The 18,776-nt window shown below is 41.6% G+C and overlaps 3 protein-coding genes across 3 annotated transcripts; 1 reads left to right on the top strand and 2 right to left on the bottom strand.

The window, feature by feature from the left end:
- Positions 1-791: 791 nt before the first annotated feature.
- On the bottom strand, positions 792-7,600 carry LOC134635267 (F-box only protein 40-like). The gene is made up of 8 exons (XM_063484671.1): positions 7,535-7,600; positions 5,451-6,012; positions 4,644-5,149; positions 2,230-2,409; positions 1,874-2,115; positions 1,559-1,690; positions 1,091-1,376; positions 792-995 (listed from the first exon to the last, which is right to left on the bottom strand). Exons 1-8 carry the CDS (start codon positions 7,598-7,600, stop codon positions 792-794), a joined length of 2,178 nt encoding a protein of 725 aa, XP_063340741.1.
- Positions 7,601-9,145: 1,545 nt separating this feature from the next.
- Positions 9,146-15,108, top strand: LOC134635266 (F-box only protein 40-like). Its single transcript, XM_063484670.1, has 6 exons — positions 9,146-9,163; positions 9,317-10,507; positions 11,930-12,216; positions 12,393-12,524; positions 13,916-14,255; positions 14,890-15,108. Exons 1-6 carry the CDS (start codon positions 9,146-9,148, stop codon positions 15,106-15,108), a joined length of 2,187 nt encoding a protein of 728 aa, XP_063340740.1.
- A 538-nt stretch (positions 15,109-15,646) lies between these two features.
- Positions 15,647-18,776, bottom strand: LOC134635265 (TLC domain-containing protein 2-like). The gene is made up of 5 exons (XM_063484669.1): positions 18,598-18,776; positions 18,422-18,504; positions 18,204-18,286; positions 16,384-16,589; positions 15,647-15,845 (listed from the first exon to the last, which is right to left on the bottom strand). The coding sequence occupies exons 1-5, from the start codon at positions 18,774-18,776 to the stop codon at positions 15,647-15,649; spliced, it is 750 nt and encodes a 249-aa protein (XP_063340739.1).

Raw genomic sequence — 18,776 nt, 5'->3', positions numbered from 1 at the left:
CATTTGCTTTGGCAGTTGATGTTTTGTCTGACAAAGAGAAGTAACCAGTAATTGTTGCTTTAGCTAAGTCAGTGTTTGCCTCTGAAATTAAAAGGAGGTAGCAGTTATATGAATATTACTTATACAAAAACTGAAATAAAATTTAAGTACACAATCAGTCACACATTTAAAGAAGTTTTGCAAAGAAAGCATTTATTATGTGCGTTTTCATTTTCACAGACCAAGATGAACCACAATGCTCTTCTTCTTTTGGCTGCTCAGTCTCTCCTCTTAACCAAGCTTCAACAACTCTTTCTTATATCTCAGTGGTATACCTCATCATGTTTATCCATCTTTAGGTCCTACGGTTCTGCATATAATCTTTGTAAAAAACCACAAAGGTGTTCATTTTAATATCTTTTCTGACGAATAAAAACATAAAAGCCTTGAACCAGTTCAGCTGTTTTGCTTAAAACGACTAAAATATGATTGATCAACACTTCTAATACACATATAGTATATTTATAAATGAAAGTATGAACTTATTTTCTATTTAACACCAACAGTTTTTATTCTGTTATAATCATCTGAATCCCACACAATACAAATATCATCAGCTAAAAGTTTGATTAATGATAATACTTAGAACACATTATTTTCCAGTAAGCCAAAAGCCTCTGTTAAGTTTAGGCAAATTTTTTTCCTGTAGAGTTTTGCAACATAATGTTTATAGAAGGCACTCGTGATATCTGTGCAGAATAACTTGGCCATAAATACATTTTTTGGGGGCAGGTGCACCAGGGGAATTGTTGTCATCTGTTTCCTGTGAAATGGTTGACAAGGCTCGAACTCTTCTGGCTGCACCTCTGTTTCTCGTCCATGCTGGGGAGGGAAACCGGCTTACTGTGCAGGGAGACCTCGTAGTAGGGACAGACTTTCAGGTGAGCAGATATAGGAGGGATGTCAGCCATATGCCACGAATCCACTGAGGAGAAGAGATGACTGAACTCCCACACCTGAAGAGAAACCAAAACAGAGTCAGGAGAAGACCAAAGGCGGAATAATTGCCATAGTATGTGATGAACTAGCTGGCTTTGTTTCTATATCTCACAGGCTTGGCTCTCCACTTGGTTCTCCCGTGTGAGTAGGTTTTCTTCTCCCAGCGGAGGGTGACCATCCCTCTCTCCTTCAGCAGAGTGGAGCACACCTGCCTCATGAGGCGGGACACCAGAGCCAGCTGGAAGAGGGACAGGCTGTCCAGGAAACTGGCCATGTGGCACAGCACCTCGTAGGGAAGAGAGATCAAAGAGTCCCCTCTTCCTTCTGAGCTCGTGGGTGAATTGTCACCTACTAATCCTTCGAATGTTGGACGCAAGTTAAAACTCCTCAGCTCCTTACTGTATGGGAGGGGAAAAGGAGAGTGGGTGGAGTTAAAACTAAAATAAAGACTAGAACACAGGAGGAGCATATGCAATAAAATCTTCCCTTTGCTTCACTCACTGTACTCAATGTTTAAGACATTAAGAGACTATTTTCATTACAAAATGAATCTGTGTGGATTCATATGAGTTGTGCTCACTTGTAGGTGACGGTAGCTTTATGTGTGGAGGGATGAAACCTCCTCTGACTGTAGGTGCACCCCAGATACGCGAGTGGACACCGCTGCTTGAACCAACCGCTCAGACATGTGTGGATGTCACAGTGCACATTCCTGGAAAAAGAACATGGCAGTTTATACATTCATAACACACAACCAGGGCCATTCATACACATTTTTTTGTTTTTGCAGGTGGTGTCTAGAAAAAAAAGACAACAATGCACTCATCCACAGTTGCTTCCAGTGAGAGCTTAACACTTATTACTTTAATGCTGAGGGCAGATTTTGCACAGACACCTGACATGTGTGGCGAACTCTCGCCGGTGGAAGGTGTGACCGCAGAGAAAGGTGAAGACACAGCTGGCTCTGTTGTGTCTGCTGTTCACACTCTCCGCTTGCAGCTGCAGGTGAAGCTTCAGCGGTCTGTCCACCATCACCTCAGCCAGGGTGGTCTTCCCTTTGAAAGGGGCTGAGCGAAACGAATATGTCTGCGTTCCCACGTCAATGTAGAGCCCGTCGTATGCTTTCGACTCGCTGATCTGCAGGGAGGGTAACCAGTCAGCCGCAATACCCGATTAATTATAAACCATATAAAAGTTTCCAGATCTTCCACTTTTTTTCCTGAACTGCTTGTGTGCTTGAGCATGTTATACCTTGTGACCCATGACCTCTTCCTCTGCATAGCCCAGCAGGGTGGCTGCCGCTTCATCAGTGAACCACTCATCTTCTTTGACTCCCAGGTCCGATGTGTCCACACCGCGAGGTTCACTTTGAACCCGTGTGGCCGTGTCGTATAGATGAACACGTCGCCTGTAGTGATAGCTGTCAGGGACCTGTGAGGAAGACAAATGTCATGTGAGTACAGTGAACAGAGAACCTTTTGTGCTTTCTGATGCTGGTGGATATTTTAAAGCCAGAATGGTCAACAGCAGAGGCTGAATAACTGTTTTCTTTCTGTTTAAAAGGCTACTAAAAGTTCAAATGTCAGCTTTAATCTCATTGGTAGGATTGCACATATAGACACAGATTACTGCTTCAGTTGTGAGAGTCTGACTAGTTTGAAGTGGGTGGAATTAATTTCTACTGAACACCAATTATGAGCACTTGAATCAAATGCAGTAAGCCACTTTAGTTTGTTGATAAAAAAGTTCAGTTATTAGACTCACACTACACTGGAGGGGGTCAACAACTCATGGCTGTATCTCTGCTTACTTTATATTATGCGACAGTGCCTCTACAGTCCGTTCTATCTAAAAACTAAAGCTTCCAGCAGGTTAAAGGACCATAATGCTGCATTTATAAGCTGCTCAGCATATATTCAGTGAGACAAAACGTGTGACGCCTCAGTACGAAGAAGAGGGAAACTTTGGGATACTAAAAGATGTAACACATAGAGACATGTCAAATATCCAATATTCATTTTGTGTTTCTGTAAGTTAAAATAAAGCACTTTAGAAGTATGAAGTTTGTGCTATAATTGAGCAACATCAGTAACATCTGTTTCTTCTACACACCAGGATCTTTCACTGTGGTGCAGAGAAAACCCTGTGATGCTGTCAACCCTGGAGGGCTGTCACAGGATACAATACATCACAGAGGGCAGGTAATGCTATTAAGTCAATTTACAGGACACTGACATGATATTTTTTTCTTATTTATGTGTTGCCCCATTAGCTTCCACCCCAGCAGTAGTGGGGATAATGTGATCCTGTCCATAAAACTAATTTAAAGTAAAAAACATAAAAAGTATCCCTCAAACGATTATCAAAGTTAATACTAGCATAAATATGATCATTGTAGGTATAATAAACCAGGAGAGTGAAACTTTTTTTTAAAGCAAATTGAGTCATATCACTGGTCTAAAACATGTATTTATAAGGCAGTTTGTCACTTAGTGTTAAATCTTAGGCTCTAGTTTAATGATTTTAACAGTAGTTTTATGGGACCTTTTAGCTACAGCTACTTATCGATTAATTAATAGTGAGTACTCCCAAATCAAACTGACTCTGTCAGTTTCAGTCAGTTAACAATTATCAGTTTGTTAAACAGTAACTTATGTTGCTGCAGCCCAATAGAAGGGTTTTATTTATCTCCCCAGTCTATGCTTAGCTTTGAAGCCACACCCACAAATATTATATAAAATCAATTAGCCAAGTTTTGAAAGATTCACTTTGTTAGTGGGGTTTTGGACACATGTAACCACTAACTATATTATATATTATATACCATTAGCATGTCTGCCAATTTGAACATGTGACAATTGTCACAATCAAAATGAAGACTGGTCTGCAACCATCTGGCAATCACTGGTGAATTACCAGCCAGTTGGCAAAAATTTGTAATTGCTTTGGTCGCTAATGTATTATTATGGTATTAGTTTGAATTGAAGGGATGGAGTTGTCTGCAAACACCGTCCAGCTACTCACTTTAAAAAGTATGACACAAATCAGAAATGGAGACTGTAATTTAAAGTTCTTTTGTTGATTTTGACCTCTTTTCTCAGAAGTTTAAGCGAGTAAGTTGAAATTTAGAAGTTTTTGAAATTTTGAACGCAATTTTTTGTGGGACAAAGAAGCTTCCATAGCAATAAGAAACCTCAGTAAATAATATATATTTCTTTTTTCCTGCAAACCTCAGCTTTGAGTGTTGGATACTTGGTAATAAAGTTTGGATTTCAAAGTCTGTTTGGACTTTAACATTGTTGAGTGCAATTTGTCTTTGGTTGGAGCTTTTAGCTGCTGTTATTTGTGCTTCACTCTTAACGTTTTCATTTTCCACTTCCTGTTCTTAGTTAAAACCCAAAATCAGATGTAAAAGGAGCTCTTAAAGTCCAGTTTAGATTTCGGACTGTTTATAACTGGTCTGAATGGTCATACACGGATGGAAATGACATCCTAGTGGCTATAACTGCAAATCGGTCCTCAAAACCTTGAATTTTGCACATGAAAAATGAGAGACGTAGTAGCATTTCTTTCTTTTTTTTTAAAAGTAAGGCAACAGTGGCACTTAAACATCCTGTTCTGTCCAATTTCTGTTTCACAAAAAAAAAAAAAAGTAGTTTCATCACCTTGAATGAGCGCAGTGTCTGGACTGGAATAGGCTCCAAGCTGCCGTACACAAAGTCTTTCTCCCTCGGAGTACAGGCCTCGATTTGTCCAAAGGCTAGCAGCATGCGACCATGATGCACCACGTACATGTTGTACTCCTGTGGTGTGAGTTCCTGCCCCAAACGTTCCAGCACTCCCTCCTGCCACGGGGCCATCCCGGTCTTGCTGGTGTCCGCTGGGGGACAGTTTTTGGCTGCAGAGCTGTCTTTCTCTGCGTCTGTGTGGTCCTGCCTCTCAGTCCCTTTTGGATTTCTGCCACTCTGAGTTTTTCCCTTGTCACCAATGTTTGGGTTTTGTTTGGGGTTGTTCAGATTTTCCTGAGCGGCTTCACAGCCGCCTCTGTCCATGCTGAACATCATCTCGAACAGGTCATATTTATCTTTGTTGATGCCTGAACCTTGCACAGCACTGTTTGGTACAGTCTGTTCAACACCACTATGCTCACAGGAGGTGTTTTTAGGAAGACCTGGAGAGAAAAAATAAATGAAATAAACTTTTCAAAGAGAGAAACTGAACTTTACTGAGTTTCAAAAACATATCAGTTTTAATTTATTTGAAGATGTTTTAGTTTAATCCAGAAATATCCTGTGCTGATGGAAGTGTTGAGGATTTATTTATCATAAATCTATTTTAGAGTACCTGAAACATGATTTTAATCTCACAAAATTCAATTTATTTTTAATCTCTCACGGGTTTTAGGTTTTCAGTAACTCTTAGGCAGATTTTGTTAGGGAAAGCATCTTTTGAAAAGCACCACTATTACCCACCTTCACTGGTATCTTCAATTACGACACCATTGACTACTCCACCAACTGCGGTTTCCTCTTTCATCTCATCATTTATTTCCTCCTCTTCCTCCTCTGTCAGCTCTGGATAGAGCGGCTTCATTTTTAGGCGGCTGTAAAGATCTTTTTGATCGATTATGGCCATGGCAAGGTCCAGAGCCTCCTCCTGTCCCTCACTTTCTTTCACCAAGTTGTCCTGCAGGGCTTTGTGGCTGTGTGGATTTGTGTCATCAGTCGGCCAACGGAGCCACTCCATGGTGCAGCACACCACGCTGGCTGGGCACACCTGGAGGTGGGATGCCCGTGAGGAGCGAGGCAGCTGAACAGGGCATCCGTACGCAGCATTGATGCAGGGCACCCTGACATTAGGGCAGAGCAGCAGGTGATCCTCTTCTTTGCACAGGTGGAAGAGAGCGCCACAGTGCAGACGGCAGGGGGTGACCACACAGCACACAGAGGCCTCCACCCGAGCCCTGCAGCGCCGGCTGTAGCAGGAATCACAGTGGATGTGCTGCTGCATCCTGGAGGCCCGAGAACGCCGACTCTGATTTGGATGAGGAAAAAACCCAGAATGAATGTTGTTTCATAATCTGCTGTTAATTTAATAATATTTGAATTTTTTTTTAAAATAAACCTTATTTTGAAGAATACCACAAAAGGAGTAGGACATCACATGGATTAGGATACTTAGAGAAAGATATGTGACAACCAACAAGACAAGACAGAGCAGGTAAAGAGAATAGGTGTGGTGTGAATGTGAGAGTGTGTGTTGAGTGTGAGGGTCCTCATTTCTCTTCAGTCCAAAAAAAATGCAGTAAGGATGGGAAAAAAGGGAATATAACAGTAATAACGATTGTAAAACTACTACAGAGACAGTCAGTCAGAGACTATACCCAGAGGGTAGCTCTGGCACAAAAGGTCACTGAGGTCAAGAGTGATGGTTTGTAAGTGAAAATCTTTTCTATGGTGCGCATAATGCAGGAATTACAACTGTTACAAGTCCAGTTTCAGAGCTCTGATTCACCCCCAGACCTGATCGGAGTCGGGGGGCAGCCTCCTTACAGTATAAGTGGTTTGTTGATCATATTAAACTCAGAGGATCAGAGAATTTAACAATGAAAAGAGTGATGGGGGTTATCTCAGTTAGACTATATAGTTACTATATTCAAAAGGGGGTAGCTTGGAAGGGTGGGGAGTTTAAATTACATGCATGCATGATTATTTCCGTTATCTTTAAGATACAACAATGATAATATCATAATAATACATTACATAGATTTATTAGAGCTAGGCAATGGGGTTGTCTAGTCTTGATAGTATAATAGTAATAACACTGTCCTTAATACCACACATAAGTCATTATAATAATGAGTGAAGTTTAAATAATCTTTAAAACCAATAATCTTACATACTCGACCTTTAAAGCTCTATGAGCTTCAATCTTTAATTCAACAGCAGAAAAAGTCTGACTCACCATATTAACGGCACTTCAGCTGGTTTTCTAACTCTGCAAGAAGAAAATACAAAGAAAATGTATATAATTGACATTTCTGTCAAGCATGATATGACATGATATGACCTTTCTGTGACATCATCCCAACACTGAATAATATAGGCCACATTTAATCCACATGCAATCCATCATCACTGGTCACGTACAGTATACCAAATTGTTAAAGACAAGTAAACAAAGCAAAATGAACAAAACCGAAGCTCATATGTTGTCATAAGCCATTAAATTTTTTTTACTTAGTTCATCTCGCACTCATCCAAACCCACAAATATGTTTCTGTGCATTTGTCTGCATAAAAGGGTGAAAAACTCCAAAGTCACACAACAGAATCCTTTGGAGAGTTCATGCTTCTCAGTCTGGTTGCTGCCAAGATGTGTCAGAGGTGTGCAAACAAAAGACATTACTACCCTTTGCCACGATTTGACAATCTAAATGTTTTCTAAACTTCTTGTCCGATCCCGAGCTGCAGAGGGGAAGTTGTAACTGGAATCTATCAAGAAATCGGTACAGACAGAGAAAGCAGAGAGGCTTTGAGCAACCTCTCGATTCAAACCCAGAACGACTGTCTGTGAAGCAACAGTCCTAACCACTGCACCACCATGCCATCCTGACCTGACATGGTTTTAAAAAACTGAAGGAACATCTGCAAAAAAAAATATCGTGAAAGTCAAAACAGTTTCCCACTTTTTTGCTTTCCTGTTCAGTAACAAGTAGACTCTGAACAGGCAAAACAAGGAGGCAAAGAAGTTCTGGGCAGCATTTCTACACTGATGCAGCAGCTTTTGCACTAAGCGTAAAACAAATGTCACTTGGCTCTGGTGCAGTTCTAAAGACACCCAGAATGAGCTATGGCCTGTGTGGCTGTAAATCTCGACACGTACAAGTCAGACGAGAACTTAGACCAGCTGAAATATTTCACTTTTATCACTTGTTCGAGGAGTTTCACTGGAATCCTTTCAAATTAGAGATGAAACCAGGTAATCTCAGAGAATTTCAGCACATTCACAATGGAGTCAAACCTTCTCAACGAATATCTTACCGGTTGGACAGCACGGACGAGTTGTTTTTTCTCTTTGGTTTTATAACGTTGCTTTCTGTCCCCGTGCTCTTTGAACTGGTAGGTTATAATTAGCCAAGCAGCACAAGCAGGTTCACAAGGAGAAATAACTCCCCACTCAGCTTCTCAATATTGCAACAGCAAATTCAAGCCACAGCTGCCAAACTTCCTATCTCCGTATTCACACCCTGAGTTTATGTGTCCGAGCACAAGTTTGTTAGTACAAGTACATTAGAACAAGTAGCTCAGCCTCTGCTGCAACAACTGCAAAATAAATTCACTTTGACAGTGTTTTCACAACACTTAAATCTCCACTAGAGGACACCGTTTGGATATTAAGCAAGCATCTGCCTCGTTTTGCTGCGCAGAATGAAAGTAGGCAGATTTCTGATGTAAGTGTCTGAGACGACCAGTAACCCAAACCATGTCTCTGACCATCCGTATAAGATTTCTCAGTCAGTGCTCAGCTCTATTTATAACACACATAACAGACACACATGGAAACACTTGGTCTTTAAAAGTACCAGAAGGAGTGCGAGGACTTTCTCTCCTTTCAAACCTCAAACCCTCTTTGAATCTTACGCCACAGGATTCTGCTGATATCCTCTGATTGTCCATTTACATGCACTGGGCTCAGTCTGATTAACAGTTTCCTTTCTGTTCGCAGGGCAGATCTGCAGCTTCAGAGACCTGGCACCAGAGGATCTGAAAAAATGGTATGATTTCATTTTTGCAGCTGTCACATCCAAAAAAAATTTTCAAAACGCTGTTGGTTGTTTTTCCTTCAGCAGCTTTACATTTGTCACATGAGGTGTGTAATGTTTGTCATCTCTTCATTGAACATATATGTTGTTTGCAGAAATCCAAAATCCCTTTTAAAGCTGTCTTGTTATACATCTATTGTTTCTACTTTTAAAAATTGACAAAAGAAGCTGGTTTAGTAAGACCTCCTGAAATATCAATCTGGTCTTCTCTTAATTTTTCCAAATCAGAGTGATGGTTCTTGGGCATCCAACATGTCAAGTATGATTGTGCAACAACGCAGATTTTTTCTATGATATCACTTCGTAGCTCAAGATGGGATAGTCAGTCAATGTAGCAGCCAACATGATGTGCAGAAAGAAAGTCAGGTTAGAAACAGAACGTGCGACATTGACTCCTTCTTCACCTAATTCTTCTACATATTTCAGCTTTAACGAGCCGTCTTGTGTTGCTTTTTGAGTAAGTCATCATTCTTGCACGGCTGGCTCCTCCTGTTTATTTTCTCATTCAAATCAGAGTCACCGTTCTCGGGCCTCCAAGGTGCGCCACCACATCCACTGTGATTCCTGCTACAGTCGGCGCTGCAGGGCTCGGGTGGAGGCCTCTGTGTGCTGCGCGGTCATCCCCTGCCGTCTGCTCTGTGGCGCTCTCTTCCACCTGTGCAAAGAAGAGGATCACATGCTGCTCTGCCCTAATGTGAGGGTGCCCTGCATTAACGCTGAGTACGGCTGCCCGATCCAATTGGCTCGCTCCTCACGGGCAGCTCACCTCCAGGTGTGCCCGGCCAGTGTGGTGTGCTGCTCCATGGAGTGGAACCGCTGGCCAGCCAATGACGCCCACTCCTTCCCAAACATGGAGCTGCATGAAAACCTGCTCAGAGAAAGAGCGCAGGGAAGGTGTCTGGACCTGGCCTTGGCTCTGAAAGACCAGGACCGCCTCTTTCACTCCATGAAGATGAAGAAACTGTTCCCAGAGCTGATCCAGTGTGTGGAGGAGGAGGAGAGGGAGGAAAGGAGGATGGAGGAGGAGAGGAGGAAGGAAAAGGAGAGGAAGAAAAAGGCAATGTTGGAGAAGGAGGCAGCAGAAAGGGCAGCTGCAAAACTAGCCAGTGAGCTCGCCTGGGCCTCTTTTAACATGTACAATTTGAATGATAATACCCCTGATGACAAAGAAGAAGAAGAAGAAGAAGAAGAAGATGAGGATGAAGAGGAGGAAGAGGTTCAGGTCGAATATGAGCAGGGGCTTACACAGGAAGAGAGAGAGGCTCTTGCAAGGGCATCAGGAATAGAGGCTGATCATCTTGAAAATTACAGCGCCTGGGAGCGAATGTTCAGCATGGAGATGGGTGGATGCAGGGAAGCCGAGGGGACGGCTGTGGCAGGAAGGGGACGGGGACTGGCTAAAGGGAGGGGGAAAGGCTTGAGGACCGTTACGGAGGAAGCTACAGCAGATACCTGTGGAGGTGCAACATCATCAAACACCTGCAAACTGCTGACCAGCACTCTGAACAAGAAGGAGAAGTTTACATATGAACGCCTGGAGCCAATGAAGATCATCATTGTGCGCACTTTCAAAGTCCCGACCAGCTTTTCTGCCAAGCAGAGCCGCATCCGCAACCCAGGTTTCTACAAAAGAGAGAGCAAAGCTGTGGATACCAGTGACCTGGGGGTGGCGCTAGAGGCGATGCCAGTGTGGGAGGAAGTTCAGGTGAGGCAAAGAAATTGAACCTCCTTGTAGACTTTTTGTAAAAATGTCATTTTAGATTTGCAAAGGCTTTGAAAAAGTAATTAAGGTACAGCAGAAACAAGCAGTGAACACAGCACTGATTCATTCATTCATTCAGACCTATCAGCAGACAGCTGCTTATTGTTCATGTAGCGATGTTGCAATTCAGTGGTATTAAATGCCTTAATTATGAGAAATATACATTTTTAAATGATTATGATATAATAAATGAAATGACAAATGATATGTTTTGCTTGATTGCTTACTTGCTTTTAGTTTTAGTTTTCAGTCTCTATTGACCCCAGAGGAATATATGTTGCATTCTGTTTCGCGCTAATACTGTGCATTTTGTAGTTTTGTTAGAGAGGTGACCCATGAATTCAGAATGGCTGAAATGCTCTGTAGACAAGTCCAGTAAAGGATTTCCACAGACTCAATACCTCCTTTTGCATTACTCATAATGATTTTAAGACTTTCCATGTGCATTAGTTCTTTCTGGGCTCCCATCCACAGTCCAAAGACATGTATGTCAGAGTAATTAAACTTTATAAATGATTCAGCAACCTCATAGTGCTGAATCATTGTCCTGAATTGTAAGGTCACCTTACAACAAAATGCAACAAGAATGATATTAAAAGAGATTTAAAAGCCAGGAATAATATGACTGTAAAACATATAAAGCATGATGGTTATAGCTGACACCCTGACGAAAACCAAGTCTAGCTGATGAAGGTGAATGGTAATAAGTCTGAAGCGAGAAGAAGTCAGCAGAGCAGCTGAAGCTGAGTGTAGGCCAGTCGATGGGGTGTACGCATGAAGGACGTCTGAAAGAGATAGATAGATGGGCTTGGATTTTACTGAAGTTCTTTCAGGTCATTTACAAAAATGCATGTCTATTTTCATTTTTACTTTCTTCAGTAGGTTTTAGTGCTGGGACACATGCAAAAATTATAAAATAAACCACTTAAGTTGGTTATCTAAGAGGAGCGTGTGGCTTTGCTGCAGGACAATATCAGAAAGAACTGTTTTTGTTGTTGTTGTTGTTTTTTTTTTAGGGTTTTTGTTTTCTTTTTACATTTTATTAGCCGACAGCGTGAGTGAAAAAACTTCTTTCATGTACTTGAGTAGGAATATATCTTTCTTGTACCTTCTTAGACTGTATTTTAAATCCTGGAGCATCACAAGCCAATGGAACAAAATGTGCAGAGAAAAGATATTCATGTTTTCTCAAAGCACGGAGTAAATAAACAAGTGTTACTGTTTACTGATGATGTTTTATGTCATATTTGTCTTATATTTAATAAATGAGAGTCATTTTTGCTTTCATTGTTGTTTAATGAACACCAGTCATAGCTACGCAGCTCACCGATGAAATATCGTTCTGTTGTTTGATTGGCTGCTCAGGCCTCTCTGCTGTGCTCCTTGGAGGAGGAGCAGAGGGGTCACCTCATTGCAGAAAGCGTGTGCACAGACGGTCTGTTAACAGACGAAGGCACGCAGACCTACAGCTTTCTGTCGGCTCCTTTCCGGAGAAACACTTCTCTGGCCGACCTGACGGCTGTCAAACCGCTTGAGCTGCACCTTCAGCTGCAGGTGGAGAGCGTCACCAGCCGACATCACAAGGCCAGCTCCGCCTTCACCTTCCTCTGTGGACACACCTTCCAGCGCAGAGAATATGGCAAACATTATAAGTGAGTTGTTTTTTCTTAAATATTTAGGTTTTGCATCGTTTAAAGAGATTAAGACCTGAACAAGAAATATACAAAGCAGTCACTGACTCAGAATGATGCTCTAAACCCCATCTGTCTGGCATTACTGTGAGATCAAAGTGATCTATTTCTAATAAAAAATGTTCTGTCATGTGCAGGAACGTCCACAGTGATATCCAGATGTGTGTAAACGGATGGTTCGAGCAGAGATGCCCGCTCGCTTACTTGGGATGCAGCTACAGCCAGAAGAGATTTCAGCCCTCCACCCACGAAGCCACCATCAACTACAAGTGAGAGAAATCACACAGTTCATCTAAATGTAAACAAATTTAACTGTGTGCTGAAGCGTGTTAGAGGGGTACAGGGTACACTTTTTCCGCACACACGACACATTTTAACTGCACTGTGTCCCAGTTAAATTTCTAATTCACTTTTTGAGCTTTATAAACAATTAAAAAATCAATTCAGAGTTGTGTAGGAAAGAAAAAAGCTCTTTATACAGTCATGTGATAAAGAAAGTTTACACAGGAGTGCATAGACTCCTGTGTAAACTTTCGTGCTGGGCAGAGAGTAACTGCAATAATCTGAAGTACATTTACTAAATACAACGTCCTTTGTACAGATGAGACCACAATGGAGGTTTGGCAGAAACCAAGCAACATGTGAGCACAAACACCTCAAACTAACTTTAAAGCACGGTGGTGGAGGAGTGATGGTTTGTGCTTATTTTGCAGCCAAATGACCTGAGTACACTGCAGCCACTGACTTGAACAAACAAAACCATACCAAAGTATTCAAGAGTCAAATGTGAGCCTGGGTCATGCAACAGGGCAATGATCTCAAGCACAGCAGCAGATCTACAACAGGATGGGGGAAAGAAAGTACTATTGCAATGACCCCATCCAGAAACTGTTTCAAATGCTGTGGTGGGAACTTCAGAGAGCTGTGCATAACCGAGTGCCCACAAACCTCCATGACACAACATTGTAAACAAGAGTGGGCAAAGATTCCTGCACAGTGATGTCAAAGTCTGATAAAGTCTTACAGAAAATGATTACTTTATGTTATTGCTGCTAAAGGTGCTTCTACGAGCCGCTGAATCGTGGCGCGTGTAGTTTTTTTTTTTTTTACATGGTTCTTTATGTCAAAGTGATTCGTGTAAATCTGCAACAACTGTTTGTAACCACTTGAGGGCAGCAGAAACACACTATCAAACTGACAAGTTAAACATTTTGCACATAGTTACCTGTTCACGTATCCTGCAGATACAGAGCACAGCTGTCATGTTTTGGCCTCTTTGAGTAAAATTTTCTCCTTTTGGATGTTTGTAGCTTGTACAAGCACACAAATACACTAACTGTGAGTTTAGCTCTTAATGCTTCACTCTGATATTTCATTGCTTGCAAGGTGTCCCTGATTTTGGTTTTGGGCTGTAAAATTGAAAGCATCAAACTGTACAACGCTTCATAACTTCAGTCAATTTTGTATTTCATCACAAGTCACACTTTTAACATCACACTGTCATGAAAATAACAAATATGATGCATAAATTAACCTTAAAGCTACCATAACTTTTATTTTAACAATCTATAACTCAGATCAGAGTCAAAGCATTTTAATCCTCTGCAAATAAAAATCCAATACTCTTTCAAAGACGACTCTTTTTCGTCTGTACTTTCAGCGAGGATCTAGGCTGCTTCAGCCTGATTCCCACCACCTCTGTTTGCCTGGGTGACACTTCCCAGACATCCAGGAGCACAGATGCCTCCACCAGCTTTGCTTGGAGGAAGAGAGGCAGTCGAGCGGGAGGAGCGGATGACTCGCTGAGCTCGCTTCCCTACGAAGTGCTGTGCCACGTGGCCAGTTTCCTGGACAGCTTTTCCCTGTCCCAGCTGGCTATGGTGTCCCACCTCATGAGGCAGGTGTGCTCCTCTCAGCTGCAGGAGAGAGGGATGGTCACCCTCCGCTGGGAGAGGAAGACCTACTCGCATGGAGGAGCCAAGTGGAGGGTGAAGCAGAGGGTAAGCTTGGAGCCATGCTAACAGGACTCACAGTAGACATGATGCGAGATATTTCATGTTTATCAGAATCAGAAAGACTTTATTTATCCCCAAGGGGCAATTAAGATTAGAAGTAAATATTAGAAATAAAGGCAAGAATACAGCATAAAAGAAGGAAGATATGAAATAAGAGTGCAAGTTTGGCTTTGGGTGGGAGGCACAAGAAATCAGATGATTATTGATCTTGTTGTCATCATGTAGCTGAATGTCATCATGTCACTGAATGAATGCAATTTAACATCTTTGTAATCATGAGTCTTTTTTTCCTTATTATGAATCACATAATTCATGCTCTGACCACTTGGAGCAGGATATATTAGAAATATTGACTTCACCCTAAAGAACACCCTTATCTAAATATAATTGAAGCAACTTCAGAATAAATAAAAATGACAGATTGAATGGTTTCCCAGTTTGAAAAAGCAGAGGCCTGCAAATGACCTCATTTTTTTTAAACTACTGTAATAGTAACCATTCTGGACAATCAAAGCACTGAAAGATTTAATGTGAAAAAAATGTGAGATACTGTATCTCTCCCCCTTTGCAATCAGGACCTTATATTCAGTTGCATCTCCATCGCTGTTTATCACTGCAGGTCTGGCAGTTCAGTACCTTGTTCTCTCCGGTGGATACGTGGTGCTTCCAGGATGTGCCACCCATCTCAGAGCATCTAAAGGTGTGTCGTTATTATGAGAGGGAGTCCAGGACGGAGAAGATTTACCTGCCACGCATGCGAGAAGAAATCCAGCCCAACACAAGCTGCAAACCTCCCACTCTGGTTACCATGTTCCAGCAGAAGAGAATCATGATGTAGTTCACTGTAAACTGGTCTGGTTTGGGGTTTTATTGCATGTTAACCTCTTTTCCCCCTCCTTCTATTCCTATAACTCCTGCCACTGCAGTTCACTTTAAAATTACAGGAGGAAAATCACAATAAATATAAAATTAAAGCTTAAAGAGATAAGTTTTGGAGTCACATGTTGAACTGAATCTTAGAAGTTACATATATTTAAAAATGATGTCAGAAGAGCACTGAAGTTAATTTTAATTATAAATAAAGAAATCAAGCTACAGTTATCTGCTGTTTTTATTCACACGTTTCTTTTTCATTTACAGATGCTTTGCAAATGGTTATAAACTGAAATGAGAGGGATTTCATGACTAAATAGTATCACCAAACACTTTATTTTATGCATCCACATTTTATTTTATTTTGTGTTACGCCTGTAAACAAAACATATTTGCTTAGTCCGTTGCATAGAAAATGAACTGCAAGTGCAGCGTTAACCACGTGATGAGGTAGAAAACGGATTCAAGTCACTTGTGCAGGAGTAACACAGCTCTGCTTCCCCCTAGTGGTTCTCAGTGGTATTGCGCATTTTTTTGAGGATATCCGCTTTAAACATTTTATAAAACATCGCCACGTTCATGGTGGAGATGAGACTCAGGCCGGCGACCCCCATCATCAGGACATAACGAGGAATGTGTTCACTGTGACGGGCCAGCCAGCGGCTCATCCAGCCCAGCGTGCAGCCACGAAACACCAGAAACCTGCAGATGAAACAGAAGAAACAAGCTGACAGATACCAAAAATCAAGTTATCAAAGTCTACACTAAAGTCACCATGCAAGGCCCAGACAGTGAAAGCTTAGTATTCAGTATCTTGCTCAGTATCTGAGATATTGATGGGGGAGCAGCTGGGATAAAACTGGCACATCTGTGATTATTGGACAACAGTCTCAGGCAGATAAACAAAAGTAGAGCGCAGATGGTTTCCTGGAGGCCTCACAACTTTAAGTTCAAAAATTCTGGTTACACAACCAATTATTAGGTTTTGGGGAGAATTAGTTTTTCACACAGGGCCACGGCAGTTTGGACAGCTTTTTCCCCTCCTTAATAAATGAAGCCATCATTAAAAAAAATGAATGAAGCTTTACTCAGGCTATGTTTGTATAATATTAACATTTATTTGATGTAACATATTCAAAAATGCTTCAAAATGCTTTTAAAAAGGTGCTTTATGATCTTTTCCCACCTCGCATATAAAAGATAATTTCTTCCTGCTAAAAAGAATTCCTGAACCACCTACGTTCCCAGGTTGAGCCAGCTGGTGATGCTGTAGGCGAGAGAGGGCTGAGGGGCGGTGAGTTCAGTGCCTGGCTTGTTCCTCCGTCCTGAGAGGAGGAGGAGCTGTCTGAGATGAAGGAAAACAGAGTTGATCTCTACCAGCAGAGACACCACTGCAAAACCCAGATAGAGGCGGGACGTCACAGCCAAACCGAAGCATGAGATCACCTGAGAGAAAAGTTCAAACAGCACATGCAAAGAGACAGCAATACAACACTTTAACACGTTAATCATGCAAAAATCACAAGTTTTAATCATGGAAAATGTGAATTAGCTCATTTCAGACCACCCAGAAATGAATGTCAGTAAGTGATATATAGAAACCTGCTGGACCACAATTATTAAAGGCTTTATAGCCTTTAATAATTATGAATATTTATGAATGAATTTTTACACACTATCATTAGTATTTGGAGGATGAATTTCAGGTTGTCAAGCTCCACCAGTCCCCTGAGATCAGCTGATCTGTGCCAGCACACACCAGCTGATGGCTCTGCTGATTGATCTCATAATTATCAGTTTTATATTGGCTGTTATTGATGTATGCTGTGAGGCGACGCTGCTGCCCTCCCACTATTGAAAATAATACTGCAGGAAATAACAGAATGCAATAGAAGAGAGTTTAAAATGTTAATAAATTGCTATAAATAAAGTTTGGTAAAAGAGTTATGTAACTAAACATTCTGTGAGATTTTTTTGCATGAATTTAATGAACTAAGTATCTGGATAAATTAAAAACAAGCCAAACTTGATGAAGGAGAATATACTGTTGGGTAACCTCAGGAATGTGGTGACCCACATTATGAGAAAACTGGACGCAAACATATAAAACTTGAACCTTGAACTTTGATCAGAAAGGGTTGTGCAGGATTAACTGTTCGCCACGTAAACATAAATACCTCATTGTGTCTTTGGATAAAATAGAACCTGCATAGAGATACTTAGCAGCACAGTCAGGAGCAAACCCACCATGACACACCATGTGCTGCCTGAAAGCAGGTCTGCTGTATGCGCTGACAGTAAAATCACAGCATAGAGCAGCACGACTGAGGTTTCACTCTCTGACCTTGTCGTTATCACCCGGATATGGGATGAGTGCTATCACCAGACTGACTCAACTATGTGCTTGTGTTCTTAGATTACACAGTCAGGAGATGAAACAGTACTCAGATCCCATATTTTAAATGGATGACAGAAATTAAGCTTATGTGAAAGTTCAATAAGGAAGATCTGTAATCACTCATCTGCCTGATTTCCTGGCTTTTCGGCTGCTAGTCTGTTCATTTCATTACTACCACTTTCCCACGCTGTCAGTCTCAAAACTGACATCATTACATTCCTGGCTTCTTTGAGGCGATCAGTCTCCACTCTGTGTGGTTTAAATCTGTGATCTCTTTTCAGACTCTCATCTCTCATCTTCACTTCACTGAACTCAGTTTTCATCTTCACCACCACCAGCATCTCGACTCCGCAGGGTCCGGTCCAAAATCCTATCAAATCCTATCCTGTGAATAGCTGTACCACTCTACCTCCAAATTAAAAAATGTAAAAAACAAAACAAAAAACAGCTCATTCTGATCTCTTATGAGGTCATAATTTTCACTTAGATTTGTAAGGACAAGGGAGAAGTATCTTATTAACTGAGATAGATTGATCTATTATTCCCTGGTTTTGTGTAAAATAAACTGATGTGTTCCCTTTGCAAAAAGTGTATGTTGGTTCATGTTTTCACACTATGTCAGCAAAAACACACCCAAGCATTAGACACACAAAGGTCATTACCAAAGAGTGGTGGAGGAGTAGATCCCAGGACTGTTTGAAGGGCTGGTTCAAGGCCATGTCTAGGAAGTCGTGGATAAAATACCCTGGAGGAGAGGTAGAAATATGTGTGCAGGCTCATGTATTTAAACAATGCTAAAGTATTAAACTGCTATCAAGTTATTTTTTCAAATGCAATGTATACACATTTGCGTGTGTGTGTGTGTTCGTGTGGGCATCACCTGTGGATACAGCTACAAGGCTGTGGGAGTGCAGGGAGCAAAAGGAGATCAGGTCCTCCATCATCTGAGGGTGACGGTAAAAGCTGCAGGGCGAGAGAGCCCACAGGAAGAGTGAATATCACACGAGGAGAAAACAAACGTCCACACTACCCTGACTGCTGCGCGCCTCTACGAACCATAAAACAGCCCCCGCTCCTGTCAGACAGCTGTGAGCTAACGACGTGCTGACATTCCTCCATTTCCAGGCTTTCCTCCGTGCCGGCTGCGGTGTTGGCAGGACTCTAATGACTGCATTGAGCAGTTTGAAAGAGCCGGCAGAGCCTCCAGTGAGCAGAAGTGTTGATTTCAAATCCAT

Source organism: Pelmatolapia mariae, linkage group LG10_11 (assembly GCF_036321145.2).
Source record: "Pelmatolapia mariae isolate MD_Pm_ZW linkage group LG10_11, Pm_UMD_F_2, whole genome shotgun sequence".
In the NCBI taxonomy this organism is placed as follows: domain Eukaryota; kingdom Metazoa; phylum Chordata; class Actinopteri; order Cichliformes; family Cichlidae; genus Pelmatolapia; species Pelmatolapia mariae.
Note: the sequence above shows the minus strand (reverse complement) of the source record. Positions and strands in the feature narration are given on the sequence as shown.